The sequence below is a fragment of the Dipodomys ordii genome, unplaced genomic scaffold, assembly GCF_000151885.1.
Source record: "Dipodomys ordii isolate 6190 unplaced genomic scaffold, Dord_2.0 Scaffold103, whole genome shotgun sequence".
NCBI lineage: Eukaryota > Metazoa > Chordata > Mammalia > Rodentia > Heteromyidae > Dipodomys > Dipodomys ordii.
This window is the reverse complement of record NW_012267319.1, coordinates 357,724-366,198: the sequence shown is the minus strand read 5'-3', so window position 1 is coordinate 366,198 and position 8,475 is coordinate 357,724. Positions and strand designations below refer to the sequence as shown.

The 8,475-nt window shown below is 45.2% G+C and overlaps 1 protein-coding gene across 1 annotated transcript in view; it reads left to right on the top strand.

Annotated features, from left to right (window-relative positions):
* Hmgn1 (high mobility group nucleosome binding domain 1) overlaps window positions 1-7,472 on the top strand; it is a 9,350-nt gene extending 1,878 nt beyond the window's left edge. The window contains exons 3-7 of the mRNA XM_013027338.1: window positions 7-39; window positions 114-143; window positions 235-285; window positions 4,626-4,754; window positions 6,627-7,472. Of these exons, the coding sequence (XP_012882792.1) occupies window positions 7-39; window positions 114-143; window positions 235-285; window positions 4,626-4,754; window positions 6,627-6,671 (288 nt within the window). The 3' untranslated portion in view covers window positions 6,672-7,472. The remainder of the gene's footprint in view (window positions 1-6; window positions 40-113; window positions 144-234; window positions 286-4,625; window positions 4,755-6,626) is intronic.
* The last annotated feature ends 1,003 nt before the right edge of the window (window positions 7,473-8,475 follow it).

Genomic DNA, 8,475 nt, shown 5'->3' with positions numbered 1-8,475 from the left:
CCGCAGGTCAGCTCGGCCGAAGGGGCGGCGAAGGACGAGGTGAGCCGGTCCCTCCCGCGGGGGGTGGGTGCGTGCCGTGCGCACGCGCTGACTGATGGCTTTTCTCTCTCCAGCCCAAGCGGAGGTCGGCCCGGCTGTCGGCGGTGAGTACGGCGCCCGCGTCGCGTCCCCGGGACCCCGCGCCCGCGCCCCGCTCCGCCCCGCTCAGTCGCCGCCCTTCTTTTTGCCTTTCAGAAGCCCGCTCCCGCCAAGGTGGAACCCAAGCCCAAAAAGCCCGCGGGAAAGGTAGGTCCCCTGCAGGCCGCGGGCTCCGCGCGGTGCCGCCTCCCGTCGCTACCCGAGCCTCTCCGGGGCGCCGGAGGACGCGCCGATCGGCCCAGCCGTCCCCAGGTAGCCAGGACGGGAGGAGCCGCGCCCTGCGCTGCCGGGGATGGTGACCGTGAGGCCTGAGGGCCTCGGGTTGCAAGTGAATCTGTGTTGTGATGTGTCGCTTCTGACGGGTGCTTGTCCATTCCTTGTATCCCGGTACCTCCTTTTTTAACTACACCCAAGCTAGGACCAAAGCTAGAAGAACGGGATTTTGGTTTTGCTTTTTACATGCATGCAATACCTGATCTAGAATTGGAGGTCTTGCCTTTCTACCTGAAAGGGAGGGGGTGGGGGCAGATCGAAAGTTTTGTCCCCTGAGAACTAAAGGGCTTATTGTCAGAGTTATCTGAAGTGCAGTTGTGTAGTTGTGTGTAAAAGATCTTTGAGTTAAGTAAGCCAAGTGCTGGTGTGTCACACCTGAAATATGAGGATCTCACTTTGAAGCCAGCCAAAGCAGACAATCCAAGAAACTCAGCTTCAGTTAACCAGCAAAGATTTGGAAGTGGGGGAGTGCCAGCCTTGAGTGGAAAAGCCAAGCAAGAGCCTGAGACCAAGCTGAAGGCCAGTACAGGCGCCACGACCAACCAGCCAGAGAAATCTCCAAACTGAATTGTAGTAAACGAGATTATGGTTACACAGGTTTATAAATGCTTAGTTATTAGATTACAGGTGTTTAGAAAGTTGCCTTTAAGTATATATGCATGCATGATAATAGGAAAAAATGCACATGCATGAATTATGAACAAGCTTTTTATACCTGTACACTGCAAAGCTTTCTATGTATTTTCCTAAGTGATTAATTCCACTCACACTTGACAAGGTAGAATCGCAATTTGTAGAAAAGAAAAAAGTCCTAACAGCAGTTCCCAAAGTTTAGGGTGAAATCTTGGATAATGCTTCCATTTTTACTCACTAAAGGGTATAAAAGGTTTCATTTAAACATTGTACGGAGCAGAGTGCAAAAATCTTAACAGTTGAACAAAGTTTTGCATTTGTGATTTTTCTTTTTAAGGTAAAGGGGGTGGGGCATGGTGACACCTCTGTAATCCCAGATACTCAGCAGTAGACCTAGGCAGGAGTTCGGGTCAGCCTTGGCAAAATACAAGACTGAGTGAGGTGCAGAACCCAGTCAAGGGAGTATCAAGCATCACCTTACACTTTATTATGCTTAAAGAAAGTAGGTTTTTTGCTTGTTTGGGTGTGTTTTGTTTTGTTTTTAAGTTCTGGGTCTTAAACTCAAGGCCTGGGTACTGTCCCTGAACTCCTTTGCTGAAGCCTAGCCTTCTGCCACTTTGAGCCACAGCTCCACTTCCAGTTTGGGGGTGGTTAATTGGATATAAGAGTCTCAGACTTGGTGGGGCTTTGTACCTTGATCCTCAGAACTCCTTTCCTGAGTAGCTAGGATTACAGGCATGAGTGCCCAGCTAAGTAGTATACAGAGTTGTATACCAAATGGTATACAGAGTGCTACTGGAATTTTTTTGTGAAGGCCTTGGGGGAGAAAAGTAGCAAATTATCTATAAAACCTTGACCTGAGCACCATATTCTACTGCCCCTCTTTTTTGGTCCTTTGCCTCTTCATGTAAACCAGTTGGTTAAATTACTGCTTATTTCCTATTATGCTCTTGCATTTTGTATCTTTTTTAAAACAGGGTCTGGGTCTACATGTAGCCCAGAATGGCTTCCAGTTCCCGATTCTCCTTCCTTTACTTCCCAGGGCCTGGAGTTTTGTTCTGTTTTTTCCAGGGCTGAGGACCGAACCCAGGGCCTTGTGCGGGCCAGGTGGGCGCCCTTCCACTGGGCTAAACCCCCAGCCCAAGGCCTGGAGTTTTAAGTGTTGTAACCTTGATCTGCTCCTAAAATAGTTTGAGAACATTCAGCTTTTTACCCATTGGTGTTTGAGGCAGAAGTGAGAGGGCAGGAGGAAAGTTTATTTTATTTTTTCACGAGCCCTGTAAATTTGAGGAAAAAAAGGGACTTTCCCTTTCACTCTTCACATTTAGTGTTAATCACATCTTCACACTTAAGTGTGAACTTCAACTATTTTTCCACTTTTTATTGGCATGTATTGGTTGAATATGGTTTTCTCTGCTTCCCTTTGTGTGAGAGGTCTGGCCTCCTTCCCCCAACCCTGTAGCCATTGGGGCCACAGCTATTACTGTATGTTTCCTTTGTGGCTGAAGGTTTAACACTTTATTACTGAGATATTAGGAAATTAATGAGACACCTAAAGAAATCAGATCTCAAAGATATGGTTTATAAATTCAGGAACAGCTTGACATTTCTGGTGGCAATGGGTAGCAGGGTCCCAGATATAATTTATTTATACTAAGATCCATTGGATTAGTAGTATATGTCTACATGCAAAGGCCTTTTGGGGGAGGAGACAGTACAAGGGCATGGATTGAGGACCTCTGCTGGGCACAGGGCACAGCTGACCCATGCTTCCATCCCAGCATTTTGGAGATGGAGTCTTGAGACTTTACTGCCCTGGATCCTTACAGGCATGAGCCACCAACACAAGCAGCCTTTGTCTTTTTTCCAATTGATTTAATTTTTGTTTTTTGCTTGGCTTAATTTAGTAACATCCCAGAAAAGGTCAGGAGCTCAGCCTGACCAAGTCTTTTACAATTTTTGTTAATTGTCTCTTTCCGAGGCATTTGCAGCTTGACTTACAAAATAAAGGATTTTCTTTCTAAATTTTTTTTTTAGCTGTACAAAGGAGGTGCCACTTAACAAAGCAGTCTACAAATACAGTGCATCTTGATCACTGATCAATATTCTCATCCACTTTCCACCCATCCCTTTCCTTTTCTTAATTTTGTGATAAATACAATGAATTCTTGGCTACCTTCTGACTCTTGACTTTTTAATAACCAAGGTAACTCGACGCTTTCAGGGATTGTTTCTGTACACCTTTCTGGTGACTTCTAACTTAATTAGCTGTTCGGTAGTCTTCTAAAGGATTCATTTTGTTTTCGTTTTTGTTAAAATTCTTCCCTGTGGATGGGTGCTTTATGTTTTAGTTACTGTAAATTAATTGTACACGTCTCATTGTGATATTTATATACATACAATGTATTTGGATCAAATCACCTTAATTTTCTGAATTCTCCTGTATTTTAAATGGCTTAAATTTTGTATTTATAACAGTTCCTTTTCTTCCTAATACCTGTACTTTTCAGATTCTTTAAAACACCTCCCTGAAAATGATAAACTCAAAGCAAGTGCTTTTAGCCACTTGGTGAGCTGTCAAGCAAGGGCTTTGTATAGTGGAATGGATTAGATGACTGTCTTAATGTTCAGTTGAGACAATGGCTACTTCACATTTGGATTGCTGTTGATGCTTAAAAAGAATTTTGGGGGCTGGGAAGGTGGCTCAGTGGTAGAGCGCTTGCCTTGCATGCCAGAGGCCCTGGGTTCAATTCCTCAGTACCACATAAGCAAAAAGAAAAAAGCCGGAAGTGGCACTGTGGCTCAAGTGGTAGAGCGCTAGCCTTGAGCTGAAGAGCTGAGGACAGCGCCCAAGGCCCAGAGTTCAGGCCCCATGACCGGACCAAAAAAAAAAAAAAGAATTTTGGGGCTGGTGGGGTAGAGTTGAGAAGATTCTCTTCCAACTTGGGATTTTTTTTTTTTTTTGGCTGATTATTGTTTTTTTGTTTTTGTTTCCTTTTGTCGGTCGTGGGGCTTGAACTCTGGGCCTGGGCTCTGTTCCTGAGCTGTTCAGCTCAAGGTGAGCGCTCTACCTCTTGAACCACAGCGCCACTTCCTTGAGATTTTTATTTCACTCTAATTTTTTTGGTGCTAGTATTGAGCCACACATCCACTTCCAGGTTTTTGGCTTGTTAACTGGAAACAAGAGGCTCATAAATTCACCTGCGGGTGGGCTTTGAGCCTTAGTCCTCAGATCTCAGCTTCCAGAGTAGGAATATAGGTGTGACCCATTGGCGCTTGGTAGCAGCTTTGTATATGTTTTAGCGTATGCTGGGTTGAGGTTGGCAAGTGATGGTGTGTTTGGAGGGTTTTTCCACCTTGGGTTTAATCACAGCTAAGAACTTGGTGTGCCAGCATTGCTATGAATCTGTCATCCTCGCTCGTAGGGGTGGACCCTAAGCTCCCTGTGTAAAAAGTGGAGGAGCACAGGTTGGTGTACAAGTGTGCATTGCAACATTCATAAGGCTTCTGTTGTACAACCCTTGTTGCTTCTGAAGTCTTAAGTGTCAAATTTGTATTAAAATATTCTCGTACTGTTTTAGGATAAATCTTCTGACAAGAAAGTGCAAACAAAAGGAAAAAGGGGAGCAAAGGGCAAACAGGCTGAGGTAACCAGCCAGGAAACTAAAGAAGATTTGCCTGCAGAAAATGGAGAGACCAAGAATGAGGAGGTGAGAGCATGGGGAGGGGGGCTCTGGGTTTCCGCTCTGGGCCGTGGATACTAGACGGCGTCTGGGTACGATAGTCTATTGCACAGTGAACTTAAGTGAATGGACAGCTGTTTCTTTATTAAAATAGGTGTCTTAAGCTGGGCATTGGTGGCTCATGCCTGTAATCCTAGCTACTCAGGAGGCTGAGATCTGAGGATCATGGTTCAAAGCCAGCCCGGGGAAGGAACATCTGTTAGACTCTGATCTCCAATAAACCCTCAGAAAACCTGAAGTGGAGCTGTGGCTCAAGCTGTAGAGCACTCTCCTTGAGCTGAAGAGCACAGGGACAGCACCCAAGCCCAGAGTTCAGGCCCTATGACCGACTGAAGAAAAAAAGACACTGAAATAAGACACTTTTTTTGTTGTTGGTCCCTGTGCTCTTCAGTTCAAGGGGAGTGCTCTACAGCTTGAGCCACAACTCCACTTCAGGTGTTTTGGGGGGTTATTGGAGATCAGAGTCTCAAAGATTTACCTGCCCAGACTGGCTTTGAACCATGATCCTTAGGTCTCAGCCTCCTGAGTATCTAGGATTATAGGCATGAGCCACTGGTGCCCGGATTATTTGTCAATATGCTGGATTTTGGTTGGGGGTTTTGACAGTGCCAAGGATCAAAAACAAAAACCCAGAACCTTGCCAGCATTGGTACAGGTTAAGATAAGAAATTTGTAATCTCAGGCTAGGAAGGTGGCTCAGTGGTAGAGCACTTGCCTTGCATGCCTGAGGCCCTGGGTTTGATTCCTCAGCACCACATAAGCAGAAAAAAGAAGCCGGAAGTGGCGCTGTGGCTCAAGTGGTAGAGCGCTAGCCTTGAGCTGAAGAGCTGAGGGACAGCGCCCAGGCCCAGAATTCAGGCCCCACGACCAGACCCAGAAAGAAAAGAAATTTGTAATCACATTACTAATGAAGTCCCAGTTGTAAGGGTATAAGTAGACTTTCTGGCACGTATTACAGGTTACAGTTAATTAGTCTTATTCATGGTAGTTACGTCTTTCAAGATTGCCTGTCTGCACTACTGCACCACTGCACTGTGGGTTAGACCACTGCATGGGCGGGGTCATGACTTCTCAACTGCCTGTGCATTATATGTGTTCTTGCTTACTGTACATTATTGCATTGAACTCACAACCCCAGTACTCAAGCTCACCCTGTATGAAGCCCTTCAGTGCATGCGTTTTCTTTGGAGGATACGTTACAGGCACCTTTCACTGAGGACACTTAAATGTCAGGTGGGCACAGTGGTTGGAGGCTAGTCTAAAGAGCAAAACCGACAAAAACAGGAAATACATGGCAGTAAGTGGACACTCCGCCTAAAAGATGGAAGCAAGGCAAGAGAACCTTAGCTGGATGTATGCCTGCAGTGACTTCTATTCTTGCTGTTGCTCTGTCTGCACAGAAAATACTGCCTGTTGGTTTGGGGTTATGAATCTTAAGAGTAGGAGCTAGTTGCTGTTGGTGGTTTATGCTTGTACTCTTAGCTATTCAGAGGCTGTGATACGGAGGATTAAAGTTTAGGCCAGCCTGGGCAAAAAAGTCAATGAGAGACTCCCAACTCCTAAATAACCAGCAAAAGGCTATAGTGGGAACAGTTCAGGTGGTAGAATACCAGCCTAGTAATTGAGAGGCCCTGAGTTCAAGCCCTAATAACTGCCCCCACACACATTTTTTTTTTTAGTCTTAGCAAAAATAAGTACATTTGCAAGTACAGAGTCCATTCATGAAGATCAACGGTAGGTTTAGGAAATAGCAGTTTTATATCCATGGTGCAATTGCTACAGGGCACAGCAGAAACAAATCAGGTGTTTAATCCTTGTTCTCCCTTTAATTTGCTGCAGAGTGCAGTCTCTGACGAAGCAGAGCAGGAAGCCAAGTCTGACTAACCAACATGACGCGTCTTCCCGGGCCATCCCCCGCCTCCTGGCCCCGTCCCCGACCCCCCGTCTTGTACAATCCAGAGGAGTATTTTTATCAACTATTTTGTAAATGCAAGTTTTTTAGTAGCTCTAGAAACATTTTTAAAAAGGAGGAATCCCACCTCATCCCATTTTTTAAGTGTAAATGATTTTTTTTAAGAAGTGAAATCATTTGCTGGTTGTTTATTTTTTGGTACAACCAGAAAACAGTGGGCTATTGTATTATGGGAGGCCCCGGCGGTCTCAGTGCCGGCTTAACATAACATTCCATAGGTGGGGGGTTAGTTTTCTATCCTGCAATACAAAGCATAGTAAACGGCAATTTTGGAGTCGCAGTTGTGCATTTTATGTCTTGAATATTTGAAATTCTAGTTCCGTGTTGTTTTCTGGTAGAACTGTTTTCCTGAAGAAAACCACTCCTTGATCCTTTCTGTCAGAACTCTGTGTGCTCTGTCACACCTCTGCTCGTGGTAGTCCAGTTTTCCTAATTGTTGCTGTGCTGTGAATGATGGAGAACGTGGGTGTGTCGTGCACACGCTGTGACGTGATGTGGAAGTTAGGTAACGGGACCAACATTTGGAATATGGGTACTTGGCTTCCTCTAAAGGAAAATGTGCTTGCGGGTTTGAAGCTGGAATGTCACTGGAACACTTTTCCAAACAGCTCATGGCCTGTGACTTTTGGTACGTGTGCTAAGAATTGTGTACAAATTGAACTGTCTGTGTACTGATCCTTGACACAACCAATAAAATCACAGTTATGAAAATGTTTTGTTTCCTTTTTGGTGGTGCTGGGATTTGAACTCGGGGCCTTATGCTTACTAGGCGCTCCAGCCTCCAGCTGAAAATGTTTTAAGAGCATGTGATCTAAAAGTCTAAGGAAGCCGGGCGCCGCTGGCTTAACGCCTTTCATCCTAGCTACTCGGGAGGCTGAGATCTGAGGATTGTGGTTCAAAGCCAGCCTGGGCAGGAAAGTCCTTGAGACCCTTATCTCCAATAAACCACTAGAAAACTGGAAGTGGTGCTGTGGCTCAAATGGTACAGCATTCACCTTGAGCTGAAGAGTACAGGGACAGCGCCCAAGCCCAGAGTTCAAGCCCCACGACTGACCAAATTTAAAAAAAAAAAAAAAAAACTCTTAAGGAATTCCCACGCTTGATTTTCTGAATTTTAGAATTTAAGAAACAAATAGTTTTTTTAGTTGTCATTCTTGAGCATTACCATGAGACTGGAAGATATTTGATGTCTTGTTTGGGACAAGGACTCTGGAGTTCAGGGTGGGTCCCTGGGTGTTGGGTCTAGGTATGCACCATGACACCAGCTGTTTTTATTTTTGTGACAATTGGTATTTAAGCTCAGGCCTGGGTACTGTCCCTGAGCTTTTATAATCAAGCTACTGCTTTACTCACTTGAGGCCCAGCTCCGCTTTCAGCTTTCTGGTAGTTAATTGGAACTAAGACTCAAGGGCTTTCCAAGTTGGCTTTTTGAACTGTGATCCTCAGATCTCAGACTCCTGAGGAGCTAGGATTAGAGATAGTCACTTTTTTTTTCTTTTTTCCCATCATGGGGCTTGAACTCTGGGCCTGAGCGCTGTCCTTGGCTATTCAGCATAAAGTGATCGCTCTATCACTTGAGCCACAGCCCCACTTCCAGAGAGCCATTTTTTTTTAAGGTACAACGAGCCCTTTGTTTGATGTTCACTAATCAGAAGGGAGTATTCTCTGTTGAGTACTTTTATAAGGTCTTGCTGTGTATCCCAGGCTGGCCTGGAA